The sequence below is a fragment of the Strix uralensis genome, chromosome 4 (genome assembly GCF_047716275.1).
Source record: "Strix uralensis isolate ZFMK-TIS-50842 chromosome 4, bStrUra1, whole genome shotgun sequence".
Taxonomy (NCBI): domain Eukaryota; kingdom Metazoa; phylum Chordata; class Aves; order Strigiformes; family Strigidae; genus Strix; species Strix uralensis.
In genome coordinates, this window is record NC_133975.1 from 71565489 (window position 1) to 71584143 (window position 18655).

General features: G+C 38.3%; 1 protein-coding gene across 3 annotated transcripts in view; it reads left to right on the forward strand.

The window, feature by feature from the left end:
* Window positions 1-18655, forward strand: part of AFG2A (AFG2 AAA ATPase homolog A) — a 206266-nt gene that overhangs the window by 7761 nt on the left and 179850 nt on the right. For all 3 annotated transcript variants that reach the window (XM_074867261.1, XM_074867260.1, XM_074867262.1), the window contains exons 6-9: window positions 973-1102; window positions 1720-1776; window positions 2653-2776; window positions 4101-4356. In XM_074867261.1, the coding sequence (XP_074723362.1) occupies window positions 973-1102; window positions 1720-1776; window positions 2653-2776; window positions 4101-4356 (567 nt within the window). The remainder of the gene's footprint in view (window positions 1-972; window positions 1103-1719; window positions 1777-2652; window positions 2777-4100; window positions 4357-18655) is intronic.

Below are 18655 nucleotides of genomic sequence, written 5' to 3' on the forward strand. Positions count from 1 at the left end.
TTCTCTGTCCGTTAGCAGATAGGTTTTTTTTATTTTCGAGTATATTAGCTCCTAAGAGTTGGGCTTTCTGTCCACGCCAGCTGTATTATTCTCTGTCACCACTGGGGTGTGACCTACCCTTCAAGCATCAATCCCTGTCTGGTATTGCAGTACCTAACCAATGTTTCTTCTTTGGTAGTGTTTCAGCAATGTCTTTTGTGCCAGGGTCAGTCCTTTGTCAGCCATTTGTCACTTTTTTGCTTTATAATTTTTCACCTGTTTTTGGCCTTGTGCCCATTTAATTTGGCCTTGCTGGTCTGAAACCTTTTTTTTGGCTCTTCACCTGGGATCATAATATTACTTCATGCAGTTACCTGTAGTTTCTGTCTAATTTTAACTGGACACACTAGTACCTTGTTCTTCTATGGTCCCTTATGTTCTGTGCCTGGGTATTTGTTTCAGCTCTTAACAGTTGCCATTAAAGAGGCAAATTCATCCTTTTGATGTGTGTTTTTCATCTTTTTGTAAGTATTCTTGAATCAAGCCTCACAGTATTTCTGAATTTTTTTTGAGTGTTGGAGAAGTGGTTTTCTGATGTTGGAAATCTGTAATAATGACACTGTAAGAATCATGAATAAAGTACATTCATAGACATTAGGTACTCAGTCCAGTAATTTTTTTGGGGAAAAAAAAAAAAAAACAAACACCACAATGCGTAGGGAGAGAATTACAGTGTTGAACTACTGAAAAATACAACGGTTTAAATAGTTGCTTTTTGAATAGAATCATTTGGACTTTAAAAAATATAGATGCATGTCTCACGTAGGAGTGCTCTTCCCACTGAAAGCCTACAATTTTATCAAAATGATATGTCTGTTAAAGATGTTAATGCTGAGGTCAAGTTATAACTGGTAATAACTGGGACAGTGAAATGTGCAAGTGAGTCCTTATCACAACTAACTTTCTTCTCTGTGTGCATGTGCTTGTTTAAAGGAATCTCTCCTCCTAGAGGAGTGCTATTATACGGCCCTCCAGGTACCGGGAAGACTATGATTGCCAAAGCCATCGCAAATGAGGTTGGCGCTCACGTTACTGTTATTAATGGTCCTGAAATAATAAGCAAGTAAGTAAATCCAATTTATTTTCATTAATTCTATAAATATGTTAGTCCAAAATCTGTCCTGGCATCTATCCATTGTGGATAGATGTAGAATTGGCTATCGGCTATCTGCCCAAGAGAGTCAAAACAAATGGGAAAGGGTTCTCTCAAGTAGGGCTTACGTTTCTTCTTGCAATAAAAGAGGTTTATTGGATTTGGCCAAGAAATTTGTGTAAGACGTGGACTAAATTAAAGAGGGGCCTAAAACTGCATCTGCAATTGCGTGTTAGTTCTGCAACGAGAAGAGTGGCTTGTTAAAGCACATTTGAAATTAAGATGATACTGGACAGATTAATGTCCCCAGGGGCTAATTTTTTTTTTGTTCTTTATGTTTCTAACACAGAAGAGATAAGCTTTTCCCTTTAATCTTTTTTCTAGTTGCAAGATGGTTATATCTTTGCCTGTGCCCCATTTTACCTTAATTTCTTGTCCTTTGGAAATAAATACTATTGTAGATTTGCATATACTTTGGGATTTGAAAGGGTGTGCTATGTCTTTTTGGAGCACACGAGCAGTAATTTTCCAAGTTGCCTGGAAAAGACCAAAAAATGTTTTTTAATAAAATATTTTAATTATTATAGGTTTTATGGGGAGTCTGAATCAAGATTACGTCAGATATTTGCTGAAGCTTCTCTGCGGTATGTTCTTTTGGATAATTTTATTCGCGCTCGCTTATTTGTGTTATTAGTTCCAGCGTTAATGTTCTTAAAAGAAAAACATTTGTGAGAATCTTTGAATTGTAATCTTTTCCTGCAGTGGTTTTTAAAAGGAAATAAATTTGTTTATATAGAGCTTAGCTAGAAGGAAAGCAGTGAAATTCTAGTATGCCTATTAAATGTTTTTGGACACTACCCTTTTTAAGAGACTGTTGCAGATGGTGCCAAATTGCTCGATCTGTATCGTTAGTGTATTGTACGCTTATTTCAACAGATGGAAGCGTGAGCCAGAGTTTCACCTGGATCCAAATTTTTCTGTCTAGTTTTATCTTTGGAGACCAATGTAGTACTGTGCTGAGACACGGAAGCCAGCTCTAAATGAGCTAGTGTTGGTACGGGTTATAGCATGCCTCTGGATTAGAGTGGCATTCTGCCCAAATATATTCAAGCTGGTTGAGGCAGACTTTAGACTTCCAGATGCTTGGTGTTCCTAACACATTAGCAAAAGACTGCCGCATACGGTATGTGTAGAAGTGGCGAATAAAAAGCTGTCTCTTTACTCATGAAAGTGGTATATTTAGTTCTGAGTCTTTGGGAGAGAGTCATAGAAAAGTAGATTGGTAGGTCACCTTAAAGGTATTTGTTGCCTAATATATTAGTCATTTTAGTTATGTCTTTGAGTAACACCATACTCAAGGTTGAAACCTTCAGTTGCCTAAAGGAATGGGATGCTTGTTAATTTTTGTAGGAACTGGACGTTTTCCATAAACAGCTTTGCACTTCTGTGCCTTGGTGTTTTAAATCTTCCTGACCTGAGCACCTTAATCTTTTTTCCTTTTTTTTTTTTTTTCTCCCCAGTCACCCCTCCATTATATTTATAGATGAGTTGGATGCACTCTGTCCAAAGAGAGAAGGGGCTCAGAATGAAGTTGAAAAGAGAGTTGTTGCTTCATTGCTGACGTTAATGGATGGCATTGGCTCAGTAAGTAGACTGCACTGAGACAGTTAATGTGTATGGGGACTAGCTGAACAAAATAATTTTGCTGCTATAATGCAGCCAATTTTAGATGTGTCATTTGGGGGAAAAGAAAATAGGCTTAAGTGAGACTTTACGTAGTAATCTAATGCTTTATTGGATGCTAAGCAGAAGACACAGGAGGGGAATGTCTCCTGATAACTGTGAGATTAAAAGAAAATAAGTTTTATTCTGTTCGCTGTTGTTTGCCTTCTACTTTGTAGTTTTGGAAATAAAACTGAAATTTTAGTGATAGCCCATCACTGAACTAAGCCAGATATTTTTAATTGCTCTGAAATCGAAGTAATCGAAATACTTCTGGTGATACGCAGGCTGCATCATTAAAGGCAACAACAGCTACTTCAAGATTGCCATAGCAATATTTAGGACATAAACAAAAGCCTACTAAAGAAACAGTAAATTTAATTGACTTGAGTACATTATGAATTAAGCCTGTAAAGTTTGCCAATTTCTCATCTATTATTTTGTGTTTATTAGCAGAAAATATGAAAGAAATCAGTTTTCTTTCATAAAGATAACAGGATAAAAATGAGTTTCTGCTGTTTATGTACTCTGCAAGTTTCTCATTGTTTTCCTGCACGATAGTTTCAGTTGACCAGTCTGGAGTTGTTCACAGGCAGAACATATTTTCCAATAGCAAAGGCTGGTGGATATTCTTCCTGGAGAAAGTGCTTCATTCACAAAAAGAGAACGGCACTGCAGGAGACCTCCTAGCTGATTTAGCCTCATTCTAAAAGTGAAAAAGCAGAGCTTGGAGAAATTGGTTAGGATTTTTGACCTTGTTTTTCCTACTGAACCTATAGGAAGTGTTATAACCTCCTGTCTCTACTGGTTTTGATACCTTAAATGATCTGTTTTCCAACCTTGTTTATTCAAGGTCTGCTGATACCTTTTTGCTCTTGTGCCAATGCTGCCTTTTAGCTTAAATGCTTCTTTTTCTTTCCTTGGTGCTTACTTTCCTCATATAGGAAAGCAGGTTCCTGGGGATTAAAGTGAGAGACACTGGGATGAGGGCATCTTGGAGTAGGGTTTCTCTTGTATTATCTGTATGTGCATGCAGCCTATAGTGTTGCTAAATTGCAATTAGGGATAGGTTGGGTGGGATTACTTGGGTATATATTCTGAAAAGTTTGCTTTGTTCCTTTAGAGCTAGCATCAGGATTTTAATGTGTGTAATAGTTAGGAAAAGTAAGCAAGCAGTATGTTTATAAGATACGTGACATTTAATTGTATTCTAAAATTAATATTTTGCATTGTTTGATGCCTTCAGGAAGGCAGTGAAGGGCAGCTCTTGGTACTTGGGGCCACTAATCGTCCTCATGCACTGGATGCAGCACTGCGCAGACCTGGGCGTTTTGATAAAGAGATAGAAATTGGAATTCCTAATGCCCAAGACCGCCTGGACATACTCCAAAAGCTTCTGAAGAAAGTGCCCCATTCACTCACAGGAGCAGAATTGGCGCAACTGGCTGATAGTGCACATGGTTATGTGGGTGCAGACTTAGCAGCCTTGTGCAAGGAAGCAGGTGAGACATTGTATGTCTTATTTAGGATCTTACTTTATTGTTAGTTTCTTTATTTTGTTTAAAAAACTAAAAATCCACAGTGTGTACTAACAGATTTTTAAAAAATGAGATTTAATTAATTTTTGTGTCAAGACATAGAATGAGAAATATGAGGAATGGAATATGGAATATTCCTCATGGATTATGAGGAACACCGGTCTGCTCCTGGGTAGGTCAGAAAAACTCTGAATATTAATATATTTTAAAATGGAATGTTAAGATTAACAACACTGGGGAATCCCCTGTGCCATTTCTAGCATATTGGATAGCTAGCTGTCCCTCAGTAAACCAGTGGTTTGATGAGTTACCTGACATATCCAATTCTGCTGTAGAGCCTACCCCTTCCATACAAAAATCCCAAGTCACTCAGGCTAGACAGCTTGTCCTGCAGGTCCTTGTTCCCAGGATGTTGAGAGTGTGGGCCTGAGTGGTGTTTGCTGCGGCTCCCTTCCGTATTTTGTGCCTGTATTTCGTTTGCCTCCAGATGAGGAGCTTGTGATGGGGGCTCGGGGACTGTATGCACCTGGGTCGGCCTGCGCAGTGGAGCTGGGAGAGCTGGAGAGCACATCCTGAGCTGGGGGCTGGAAAGTGTCCCTTAGCCTCTGGTACAGGCATAGCCCTGGAGAGTTATCCACGTGTCATGCAGCCAGGGTTCAGTATGTTCCAGGGAATACTTAAACATGAGTTCACTTCTGTTTTTATTGGATGAAATATTAAAAGTACGCTGAATTCTTACATTTTGCTAGAATGCGTCTACGCGGTTGAAGTGTTGGACCTTAAATCTACCCATGAGCAGCCTTTTAAAACAGTCTAGTCAAAATATGACTCTTCAGCTCTGCTTATGCCTATTTGCTCCCTTGTAGTTCACAAATACGTGTTTGCTGTATGTGCTGGTTACTTTTATTTCCCTTGGCACTGGGACAGCTTCCTCTGGCAGTGGCACAGTGCATGGTTAATTCTTGCATCAGAATTAACTATGAAGATGACAGAAGTTTTATTAGGGGTGATGGCACCTGGAACAGCAAGGTTTTTACTTGCCAGTTTCCAGAATTTTTCAGGGATAGTTCTCAATTTGTGGAATTTTGTATGGATCAGGAAGAAAAAAATATGTACGGACACAGACTATTCTTTTTATAGCACTCTTCTGTTGGCTTCAGTTGTGTTTTAAGCTCTGTTTTAAGTTAGCAAACATTCTTTTTAGAACAAATATATACAAACAACAACAACAAAATATAAACTCCCTTTTTATTTTCCTTCCTCTGTGTTTTTGGAAGCCTGTCAGTCTGCCTGTGTCACAGTCCTCACATAGTAAATACTTAACTAATGTAATCTAAAACTTTCAGTGAAAAGCGTGGTTTCAATTCCACACACGACCCAGCCAAGCCTTTACTTGTGCATGCCCACATTGATTCTGGACACTTCATGATCCAGCTGCAAATAGGTGATATTTACCCACTTTGTGATGGCCTTTTAGAAAACAAATTTTGAGTGTTGTGCAAATTGAACATTATGTGCTATGTAGATCAAAAACTTCCGGCATCTACCTGTGCCTGATTGCAGGACACGCTGTTATCTGTGAGCTTTGCATCCAAAGCCAGTGCTGGAAATGAGGGAAGGAGGATGTCTCCGTTCTATTGAGCTTCTTTCCTGAAGTTTGAATCCGTGCCGCTAGATTTCCTTGTCATTTGTTAACTTGGAGTGACCTCTGCTGGGGAGAATACAGTCCAGCGCTGTTAACTCTTTGCAGCCCACATGTATTTTTCCTTTCCAAAGAGTTGCAGAAGCATGATTTGGTCAAAGTATTACATAAACGGAATTGAAGTTGCTCATGGTTAAGGAACGTTCTTAGTTGGATTCTTTTTTCCTGATTAAGCTCTTGATATCTATATTTTATATTAAATTTTCAACACCTTGTAAAATATTACTGCTTTCACTGGAGTTAAACTTAGAAAAGACTAGCTTTTATGAGGTAATATTTCTTCTCAGCAGAGCAAGGTTATTCCATGTGGCAAATTTTCCAGTGTTTTGTCTAGTCTTGTTTGTTGTTCCAAGCAATGGGCTTCTATTGCTTCACTTAAGAAACTGTGCCATGGGCCAAGACAGCTTACTGTCCAGGAATGCTCTCTGATACTCAGCCTAAGTTTTCCTTGTTTAGTTTAATCCCATTATTTCTATGTACATCCTTGTATAACACATTCACTCTCCCTCCTTAGTGTTTACACCCTTCAGATATCTCTAGGCTGTTCTCATGTCTCCTACCTCCTCATTCATTACTGAGCCAAACTATAAATATTTAGCTCTTTTAATCTTTCCTCATAAATAAGTCCTTCCTGCCTTCTGAGAAATTATGTTGACTTTCTCTGAACTCCCTCCAGTTTGTCAATAACCTTTTGGTAATGTAGGGCTCAGAATTGAACGTAATATTTCATATATATTACAACATAAAACATGATTATAGTTAAGACTGCTGGTGCTCATTTCTAAATAACCAAAACAATATTTGAGCAATATCTGAGTTAAGCTGTTCTTTCTTTTAAGGTTATTCGTGCCACTTTCACACATGATGTGTGTGTAAGTACAGGTGAAACATGGAAACTAATTTTGAAGCAGGAATTCTGAACTCAGAATGCCATGTTCAGTTTTTGGTACAAGATTGTTGTCGTTTGCTAATCATATTGCAGTAGTGGTCTTTGGGAGACTCAGGTCCTGATTACCTCGTTTATATCTTTAGGTACTTCTTCTGTGGCTGGAAAGCCTGAAAGTTTACAAGCTAAGTATGTTTATATTCTTAATACAAAGTTTAGAAAATTTCCAAAGGGTACATCCTTCCTTATCTTCATACTTCAACTCTGTTTTTTTTAACGTGTGTAATATTGTGTATATACTGCCTATATAAAACAAGGGTGTAGTATCTAATGTGACATGGTAAATGTAGTAATTGTAGGGCTATGATAGGCAAACCTTTCACTTTTGCATCCATAGTTAGGTTTCCTAAGATACTTCATTATAAAAGCCTTGACGTTTGTCTTCTATATAATTCTGAAGAACATGTGTTAATGAAAAGTAAATGGCTATCGTGGAGTTAAGCATATTCCAACTGTTGGCAGAAGTAGTTTGTTCTCTGGTGCAAGAATTGCTTAGTGGTACTTCTGGGGTCAGACAGGCAAGTTTTCTGTTCAGCAACTCTCTGCATTTTCATGGAAGTCGTTAAGAAGTTTTAGGAGCCTTTAATGTCCAGCTTGTGCTGAATGTTTCTAGGCCCCTGTGTATATGGTGTGTATAGAATTGCGGTGGTGTGTATGCTGGAATGGGCAAGGAGAGGGAAGGTGGACAAGAAATCTAGAGAATCTGTGCAGTGTGCTCTGGACTTTTACAAACAGGGTGTTACGGCCAAACACCTGTGAAATATTTATAGATAGATGGATATAATAATCAGTTAAGAGTATTATTTGATCTGCTGAATTTTTAAAATATTAGTATATTTTTCTTCCAATACCTTCTTTTCCTCTACTAAAGACACAGTTCTAGCTTCTCACAAAATGAAAGCACAAAATTTTGTGACTTTATAGGAAGAATGCTAGGTATCATGAAGCTTACAGTATTGTTGCAAGAGTTGACAACAGGGGGACAGGTGTCAGCTCTGTATGTGTATCTGTTTCAGTCTTAATTGTTGGGCAGAGTACTCTGCATCCTCCCTCACATGTTGAACAAGTATTATTTGTCCGTTTTACAAATAACTATGCTCACTCCAGCAAAATCAAAAGTAAAACTGGTATTTCTAACATGGCAAGTATCACCAGCTTAGATGCAATGCTTTCAGATTTAGCGTACCTCATCTCTGTTCTAGGTTACATTATCTGTAGTGGCTACATTAGAGAAATTGGGATTTGCTGTGATTCTCTGCTGCTTAGGAATATGCTTGTGATTTCCACAGTTAACTGCATGCTTTCATATAGGTTAATAGCATAGAGAAAACCTGCAAATACCTTGATGGGTACATCGTGGTTGCTGGACCACATCCTGTAGACGTCAGGGCTCCTCACGGTAGACTCTTGAGGACTTGAGTACCCTCTGAGGGATTCACATGCACAGAATTCTTGACAAGAAAAGGACTTAATTATATGTGCAGCTGAGAAAGTCATATTCTTAGGGCTGGGAGAGGTCTACTCGTCCTAAATTATTTAGTAGACTGCCTTTTAGTGTGAACAGCTGGCTTCTGAATTGTTTTACCTCAAGCAGAGGCAGGGTCTAGAAGATAGACTCTGCCATATCCTTACATATAATGTCAATGTTTGTATGGCCCTAAGATCTTGTTGCTTCCTCTTTAATTAATTGGCCACACAGTCTTTTATTAATTCCCTAAAAAATTATAATGGTTTTAACTTAACAACAAAGATAAGCACTGCACTTTTTTCTTTGAAAAACATATGAAATGTTAATTACGTAGCAGAGACATGAATGGTATAAACTGTACTGAATGTTAGAAGATGCTTAGCAACAAAGGTTTCCAAATATAGCAATTTATTATAAACTTATCCTTCTATGGCTGCCTGTAGCATTTCAAGAGGGTGAATATAAATATAGCTTGATTTCTTCAAGAAGTGGGTTCAGTCATATTGTTTACAGAGAAAGGAAGTATTTGCTTTGTAACTCTTAGAATTTATCTTGAACATCCTTGTTCATTACACATAATTTCAGTGTGCTGATATAAAACACTTGGACTGTGATAAGATAGCATCATGAGGAGAGGAAGAACAAATGTCTTTGTTTAAACAGTGGTCTCTCTTGCAATAACATCTATTTGGTTCCAGTGAGGATGCTGCATTGCAACCACTTAAACTTTGAGACTTCTGTCAAAGCAGCAAAGAAGTACTAATCACTTTGTTTTGCATCAAAGTTTTTTTAAATTGCCCAATTGTAATACAGTTAAAGGTATCACCTTCCTTAGCCTTTGGGACTGTAACAGTTCACTGCCTTGAGCTGGATGTTACAGAAAATGTTACAAAAATAAGAAATTGAGCTACATCTTTGACCAGTATGAATCAGTATTACTCCGCTGAATCTGTGAAGCTACTTGCATAGACATATATGGTCTGTTGTCTTATGTTCATCATTTTAAGAGTCCTGTTGTTTGGAGATCTTATTGTCTATGATACTCATTTGTCCCTTTTATTACTTCTGCATTCTAGTGAATAATACAGCTAGGATGGACAGTCCTCATGCTGTTCAATTGATAGCTCTGTATATTGATTATATGTAGTTATTAGATCTGTAAAAGTGTAAGTTATATAGGGGGATACTGTACTTGGCTTTTGTTGGAGCTGAGAAACTTCCTGCTGTATTTTTTACGACTCAGAAAAGAGTTTCTGCAATCCACTTGGATTAAAAACAAAAATTTAAAAAATTAGACAAATGAAGGGCCGGCTTCTAACTTTTCCGTTTTTTCCCTGTAATTGATGGGGAAGCAAATTTCCCTGAAACTCAGGAATGTCTCTTTGTTAGATCTATGTGGGCTTTTTTTTTTCCCCAGCTTCTGCAGTTTTGGTAGCCTGGCCACCTGCAGGAAATGTGAGCCATTTGGGCTAATGTGATTAACAGTGAGTCTCTGTGCACCCTGAGGACCAGCACTGACTGGTCTTTCAATTAGACAAATGCTGCGTTCAGTATGTGGCTTCTCAGTCTTGTATGTCAAATCTGAGTTCTTCGCTTCAGCTCAGTCAGTGTCTTGATGAAACAGCCTAGTGTTAGGGCATCAAGAATATCTATCCTTCATTTAAGCCATAAAGGTTCAGTCTGAACCTTTCCCAACATGATTTGGACCAGAGTTCTGCTGGGGGCGTGCAACAAATGTAAATAGTTTTCTTGGATTATAATCCTAAATGTAGGAATGTGGGCTGAGACACTGTTGAAAGTATGGATTTTGACAAAGGCAGTTGATGACCAAGGCAATGGGATTATTTGTTTTGCACTGTGTTTTTTGGTTTGTTTTCAAATTAACTGATTGCAGTTACAGATTTTAAAGGGAAAGCACTGCTTGACATGCTACAGTTATTTTATTCCCTCATGGAAAGTGACTGAAAATACTGTGACTATGTTATTTTATTTTATTTTTTTTGTAGCACAGAAAAAGATTGAAACTATGCTGTTGGAAACGATCTGCTATTGCATTCTCTAACTGAATACTGGTTCTCATGGGACATTCAAAATGAGGTGGGAAAGGCTGTTTGCCTTTTTATAAAAAGGTCATGTAGAAAATGGAGGGTTTTTTAGTAATATTAATAATGTGTATACTCAGATGGTCAATACCAAAAAATGTATTCTAATGAAATTGAGAGATTTTTGCAGAAATGGCAGAACACTGGATTTTGAACTGTACTGAAAAGTCCCGACATGATGCAGAAGTAACACTACAAATTAATTTTTGGGCTGGAACAATTGAGTTTTCTGACACTGTGTTCCATCATGCTAATTTACGGTGTAAGACGACCACAAAAATCCAATCCACATCTTCAGTGTTCATGAGTTTTAAGTTAGTGCTGTGTTCTGTAGCTTTAAAGTTGGGTCCTTAATGCAGAAACTGTTTTTAAACTAAAACAATTGACCTAGTTTGCCATCTTAACAGGTTATGAACAAATGTGTCCTTGCTTGCACGCACACATAACAAAGCAATGTGGCTTTTTTGGACTCAGACTGCAACATATGTTTTTTGATTGTTTCTTAGAGCACTAGCTCAGAATGATGGCTTTTGTGCAGAAGTGGCTACATCTCTATGCTGCTGAGTGGCTTGAAGGAACGTGCTTGAGACTGGGTGGAGTGTGTTGACCTGATTCTTGTCTGTGGGATCTCTTGCCCTCTTTCTTAATGATTTCTTCCCCCCAACATCTTGTGGGGCAAAGACAAAGTCAGCATTGGTTTTAGAATTGCTGTCTTAAACGTTTAGAATAGTTCAACTACTTTCCTAAGATTCCATAAAAATAGTGTTATTTTAGCTGCATAGTGTTATTCTTACCCTTTTACTTTGGTTCATTGTCATTCTGATGTGATTGCGAAATTTCTGAATTTCTTTTTTTCCCTGTGTCTTTGCATATGCTGAGTGCACAGATGTTTCCTTAGTGCGACTGTCTCTGTATACAGAGAGAAAAGTCTTGCTCTGTGTGCCTCTCTTCAGAGATGCTGGTGCACTTTATGTTGCTTTTTGTAGTTATGTTTTCTTATATAAAATATTTGTCTTTTTTTTGTTTTCTAATGGTACTTGATTTTTGTTTTTGTATGGAGAACGTTGCACTTACTGCAGTCAGGGCATGTGAACTTTTGGTTTTCATCATAACTAAGTGTGTTTTTGTCTGAAACTGTCTTGCAGTTAGTTGGACGATGGGATTACTGACTTCATATACACAGTTGTGGGTTGAGTACTTAATAATCTGTTTAAAGCACATCCCATTCTGTTTGCTGATATTTATATAAGCAGGAAATAAAGAATATTTTCAGAAGAGTTGATCATAAACTGTCAGTAATATTTTAAATTAACCTTCATGGCAGAGAGACACCATGTTCTTGCTTCTTCTTCTCTGCCACTCAAGCTGAAACGATATTATTCATGTCTGGCAACAAGTATAGAAACTTCTGTGTCTGAATGGGTTGGAGGGTCAGCCTCAAAACACATTGCTTGGTTGGAAGGGTGTGAGGGGTGCAGGACGCTGAAGTAGCCTGCGTTGGTGCAGCCCTACTTGTGCAGACTGGTGGGCTGTGAAATGGCAGAATATCATTCCTCAGCTTGCAGACCCTGAAAATTTAGCTTTATGTCATTTTGCTTAAGAGCAGAAGAAATTTAGGGCAGATACTGTCTTAGGCTGGGTCACTGGCTGAGCTGTGGTGGGAACAGACATTTCTCTGTGCTCCGTGTTTATTTTCAAGACCTGAAAATCAACACAATGTTGGTAACCCAGCTCTAAGTCACACTGACAGGAGGGGTGTCCTAGTTGCTATTCTGCTTATCAGATTTTGTGGCCCTCAGGGACTTCAACTCCCTGGATGCGAAGCTGGATGAGAGCTGTGTGCCAGGCAATGTTATTCCTGTAGCAACAGAAGAAATCCTCAGCTGTCTGTATAGCACCTTTGAATGAATGAAATTGATTTAACCAAGACTAAACTGATTTTTGAAGACACTCTGTGGTCCACTGTCTTTTATCTTATAGGTTTGGCTTTTTTCTACAGTGATCTGAGCTGCTTGCTCCTCTGTGTTAACTTTAGAGGTTTTGCACATCTAAGAACTGAAGACAACTTCCTGACCTTTAATCTCTGAGAAGGGTCTGGCAAATCTGTGGATTTTTTTCTCGGTAATACAACATGCTGTACACAGTCATTCTTCTCAACTGGCATTTTGCTAACTGGAAGGTATTCTGCAGACTTACACACTTCCTTCTTCCTCTCCCATCATGTCTTTTCTAATTTTCCCCCTCATGCCAGCTGAAGTAGGATAACTGTGCTCACTGTTATTGCTGACCAGCACATGAGCACTACAGTGTTTTTCTCCTACTAACAGAGTTCATGTTCATTGCAGCCCTCCAGTAACCTGGCATTAAATTATCACAGGTGATTCAAACTTTGTTCCTTGTGATGCAGAAAGTTGTTCTGTTTCCTGGTTCTGGAGCAGGCTCTGGTTATGAATTGGAATTATGTATTTAGACTAAAACTATTTCTTCTCCAAGATACAAGCATACTTTTTGGGAAATCACTTGTTTGAAAGGCATATTACGTTTTAAGAAGCAATTAGTAACTTTTTCTAATTTTGGGAAGGCAGTTGTTTTCATTTTGTTCTCTGTTCTTTTTTTCATGATGTGTCTGATACTCATTTATGTCACTTTGTCTTGTTTTAGGCAGGATTTCATTTGACACAGTTGTCTTTTCTAGATTCAGATATATTTTGAATTTTGGCTAACACTTCTATCCTTTAGTTCTTCAAATTTTGTTTGATCAGTTGGCTTGTTCTTACATTCTTTGAGTGACTGTAACAGGGGAACATCCAGTGCTCAAGTACGGTGTCATCTCTGTGAAGCAATTGGGCCTTTTTTTTTCTTTCAGCTTTTGTGCTGAATTTGGTTTCAAATGTAACTTGAACAGCAATGGTAATAGACTTCATTTCAAATACACTTGAGGTGCAATTCTTCCCATACTAAAAATCTGTGGGAGTTTTGTTCCACTCATAGTACATAGGGAGGGAGGGATTGACTGCGTTACGATTCATCTCACTCTGTTTTGCTCTGCTGACTTTAGAAGATCCAAACTAACCCGTTTTGGAGTAGATGTTCATCTGCAGGTTGCCAAGTTGAAAGCTTTCTCAGTATCTGAGTAAAAAAACTATGTTTTCCATAGCTGTGCTTTTTTTCTGAATACGTTGGCATCAGCTATACAATAGACAAACTATTTGTGTGGAAATGGCATGATAGGAGAAAAGTTCAGTGTTTTCTGACTCCCTCTCATGCTCCAGGTAAAATGTTTTCCTGGAATATATAATGGCAAACTTAAGATCTGAAAGCAGTCTTAGTTCTTTTGTTTAATTGATAAAAAATCATAAAAGAGCCTCTGGTGAAATGTAGCTTAATTTGTAAGTCTGTGTTAGTTCTGTGGGAGTAAAATCCATTAGCAGTAGGCATTTCTATATAGAATGGATAGCTACTGTTGGGGGACAGAGCTTAAATATTTTCAGGCAAAGTTTTTCTAAGTCTCCTGACTTTAACTTTTAGCTACATTCTGACTTGACAGTGTTCCTAATTACAATTAGACCAGCATTTAGCCGCTAACTGTTGCTTCTTGTCTTTCTGCCCTTGCTATTCTGGCAGCCTGGCAGTCCCTATTTTTCTGCTACACATGTATGACTAACCTTAGCTTAGGTACGTTTATGTATGAGAGTAGGCTAGAAAAAGGCAGTCTGGTATTCCATATTTCCCTCTGTTGTCATTGTTTTAGGATAAATGATGTGTGTGTACCTGATCTGTGAATAAACTGTTTCCTGTATGAAAGAAGTTTTGAAAATACAGTTCCTCCTTCCTTCCTTTCCCTCCCCTCTCGTACCTCTCAGCAACTTCTAGTCAGCTCCGTAGACATGTTCCAGCAAATGCCAGAGCTCCTCACGAAGGACTATAAATCGTGTACATAATCCCTACAGTAGATTAGTGCTCAGGTTAGCTGAGTGAATTTGCAATGTTATGGTTACAAGGGATTTAAGGGCATTATCTTTCCTGTGCAAACAGTACATGAAAGTTCTTCAGGGATTTTCCCATATAGCGCTGGCAGCTAAAGACAGATTGCAGAATATGATTTCAAGAGTAAAAGTAAGGGTTTCTGCTTCCTGAAATTTTTTCTAAGTAGGCATGCATTTTATATGCAGATTAAATAAAAAAATAAATAAGTTTAAAACACTTATGAGTCTGATCCATGTATTTTTTTTTTTTAAATTATTTGGTAAAGTTGTTGGTGTGTTTGATTCCATACTTAAGTACACTGGGAGAAAAAAAAGGCAAACCAAAATCAACCAAACAAAAAAAAACCCCAAAACAAACCACTCCAAATTGTAGAAATTTCTTAGGATCCAAATGGAGAACACATCTGAATTATTCAGCTACCGTGAATGGTGGTTCCTGCCCCCAGGTCAGAGGAAAGCTTGCTAGTGGTCCACAGAGGTCAGGTGCTTGCCTGGTGCTGTTATTCCATTATCTGGGGAGTAACGGGAGAAAGAGCCTTTGCCTAGACGGCCCTGCTGTCCCTCAGTGCTTGTAGCAGCTGCTCTTGTTTTACCTAGCGCTGTCTCACCGTGATGGGTAGGACAGCTGGTTTGCTGGGGCTGCACAGGGTGAAAGATTGACTGAAGAGGTGAGGATGTGTCTGTGGGACACTCAGGGGAGCAGTGGTCCTTACCAGGGAATGGTGAGGCTTCCATCTGCTAGACAAACAGGCTGTGTCTGTGTTACTCTATATTTATGCATAACTGCAAACAACGTACATAACACGTGTTCTCTTTTTTTTCTTGGATTTGACCATTCAAGATCTTAATGTAATGAGGTGCTATAAACTCCCTTTGTTTATGAGGCTATGATATGTTCAAGAATACGTGTGATTTGTAGTATGTGATACTTGAAGTTCTAGAAAAGATTTCCTAGTACAGTTTTGGGATTGTTGTCATGAATGAATGCAGAAAGCCATGCTGATTAAAAATTGCCAAATAGAAAGCAGAAGAGCTTCTTATTTCAAAAATATTAAACACTGGAATAACTTTTGTATCCATTGCCTGTGAAGTCAAGTATGCTTCTCTTATGGTTTCTAAAGTTCAAAATTCATTTTAAGTTACATGAAATGCTTTTTCTGTGCATAAAACTGTTAAATTTTGAAGTCTAGTATGTAAATGTGCCCCATCTGGTGCCATTAGGAAGCTGAAATCTTTCCATATGCTGTTGAGCATTCCACTTCCAGCCATGCAGCACAGTGTCATGTTGGATCTGACAGCTGTCACAGGGAGAAATGGTGTGTGTCTTCTGGGTTTGGTCATAACAATTTTGGAGGGAAATGTCAGATTAGTGGGGAAAGAAGAAACATTTCCTTTTGTAAACAATTTTACAAGAAGATTACAATTTCTTTGAAGCTACTTACAAATTCTGGTATTAGGATTCCAGTAGAGTAAGTCCAGACAAGATGGGTCTGCAGAAGAAGTAGCTGATGGGATGGATGATTAACAATTTTGTTTTGTTCGGTTAATTTCCTCAAGTGTTGTGCATATTCTGTTTTTGAAACCTAAACTATACATGTTCATTGTTTTGAGTGGATGCTTTCTATTATTTACAGTAGTATATAATTATACACAGACTCTGACAAATATAGCAGTGTTGTAGAGTCTATTTTTAGGCTCAGACATTTGTGATTATGATCTAATGTGCCAACACTTAGCCAAGCTGTGAGCAAGAAAATCTTACAGCGAAACAATGCTATCAACCTTATGCATAGCCTGGTACCAAAGAAGGATCGTCTGTACCAGGACAGGGTGTTCTGCTGTTTTTTGTTCCCCTCTGTCCACTTAGTTTCCTCTGTTCTAGACAGACAGGATGAGTTGGTGAGGTAGAGTACACAGTTGCTGGACTGGAACAAATTGTTTACTTTCCATTGTTTGTAATCATGCATGACTTATTACACATGTTTCTTTTAATTTATCTTTTTTTTTTTTAACTGGGATTTTCCATTTATACTCCACTGAGAATCAGTGTTGCTCACTATTACAAAGGCTGCCTCCCAAGTTAAGTTTCTGCTCTGCATAGGGTAGTCCTAGGCACCAGTCATGTATCCCTTTACTAGAAATAGGTAGCCCATGCTTGTGCGAACATTCCCACCGACCATATGGCAGGCTAACTACATCTGCGTCCTTCCTCCCAGGACTCTGCTGGAATAAAACGGTGAAAACCGACTTGCCCACTTCTGAGCCTCCTCAGTTACTGCCAAAAGGCTATTGATATTCATTAACCCATAAGAATGAAGTAGCATCTGAAAAGGAGCAAGCAAAGCTGAAACAAACGCTGTGCTCAGGCAGTTTACATCAATGACCTATACTCAGACCAAAGCATTCCCATGCCAAAGATGCCCAACAGCTAAGCAGAGATGCTCAATCTTTTCTGAGGTTCTATGTCTGAATCTGCAGTTTATCTGCGTTATAACTTCTGTAGTAATAAACTTGGGTTTGCTGTAGTGTTTCACTACCTTTGCTTCTGTGTGGCTTCTAGCAGTGTGTTTTGCACCCTACCCTGCATTTCCTTACATTAAATACATCTTTCAGTGTCTCAAGACAAGGATGTGTTTTTTTGCCTCCGGCAAGCCACTGGCTTGTATCCTTCTGTTAATAAGATTTTTTTTCTCCCCCTCTGGTTAGAGGTCAATCTGAAGTCCAGGAAAAAATGATTATGATAACAGGAGGAAACAGGAAGAATCATGCTTTCTTTTTCAATCTGTTTTTTATTATTGTTTTAATGTAAAACATTGTTTCAATTAAATGCTGACCTGTGCAGTGGCATGTGCATGCACATGCTGAAATGAATTCAGGCTTTGTTTTGAAAGCCATGACCTCTTTATTCCTGTTCTGGATCAAGGCTGTTGCATTTCAAACCCACTGCTGAGGACTGAAATTTCACTGTACTCCTAGTAGCACTGGCAGTAATGGTCCTTCAGAGCAGTGTTCTCCTTGGGCATTTTTACATGCTGTTCTTTCTCAGTTTTTAAAATAAATCTGTTTGTTTTTAAGACTTCCCCATGTTGTGGAAAAAAGATAACCGTGATACAATTAAAATGCATCCAATGAGCACTGGGCTAAATCGGTATCTGATGGAACAGATAGGTATAGAAATGAGGAGCAGAGATTTTTATCACTTGCATTCTCTATGACTTAATTTCATGCTATGTTATTTATTATTGCATTTTTTTAAAGTGAGAGTGCCATGTGAATTGACTTCATGAAAAAGAAAATGTAGGACTCAACCCCAATACCTGCTCCCACCCTCCAAAGTGTTAGCTGAAGTGACACTAGAATAAGATATAGAGCTTGTTATTTGCTCGGATGTAAGTTTTAAATCGGGGGAGGGTGAATATCTGTTGTCTTGCTTAAGTTTTTTGTTTGCTTAAAATGAACTGTTTCAGAGGAAGGAAGAAGGTGGAGAGGAATGACATGAAAATTGTCTGGGTTGTTAAAATGAGTCAGTTATATTTTATACTTGTCCTCTGGTGACCAGATTTTCATTTTTCTCCTTGGCCTCATGGAATGTTTTTATTTATATGTCTTATTAGTTCTGGATGTTCTGTGCAGGGGGAAACCTGAATTACAAACCAGTTTTTTTTTTTTTTTTTTTCTCCATTATTGTATTAAGAGCCTGGGTATTGAATGCAGGTGCTCAGACTGCCATAATTGGCAGTTTATGGAGAGACACCAGCTGTACTGCTTCACAGGGGAGATATTATATCTCTTCACACGTTGTATATATTGTAGGAAATACAGAATTCCTGTCATTGTCAGAAACTTTGTATGTCTGCATCTACCAGTGCCTCTATAGAGAAAAGGCAACAATCCACTGAAAGTTAAAACCGTGTCTATTTTCAGAAACGGCTTATCCCTTTTATTGTTCTTTCATGTAGCCCTAATTGATGTTTTGCTTGGTTAAATATAGAAAAGATTTAACAAATGTTTGTCTTTTTATGGTCATGCAAGGCGAACTGGTGTCATACTGCCTCATCT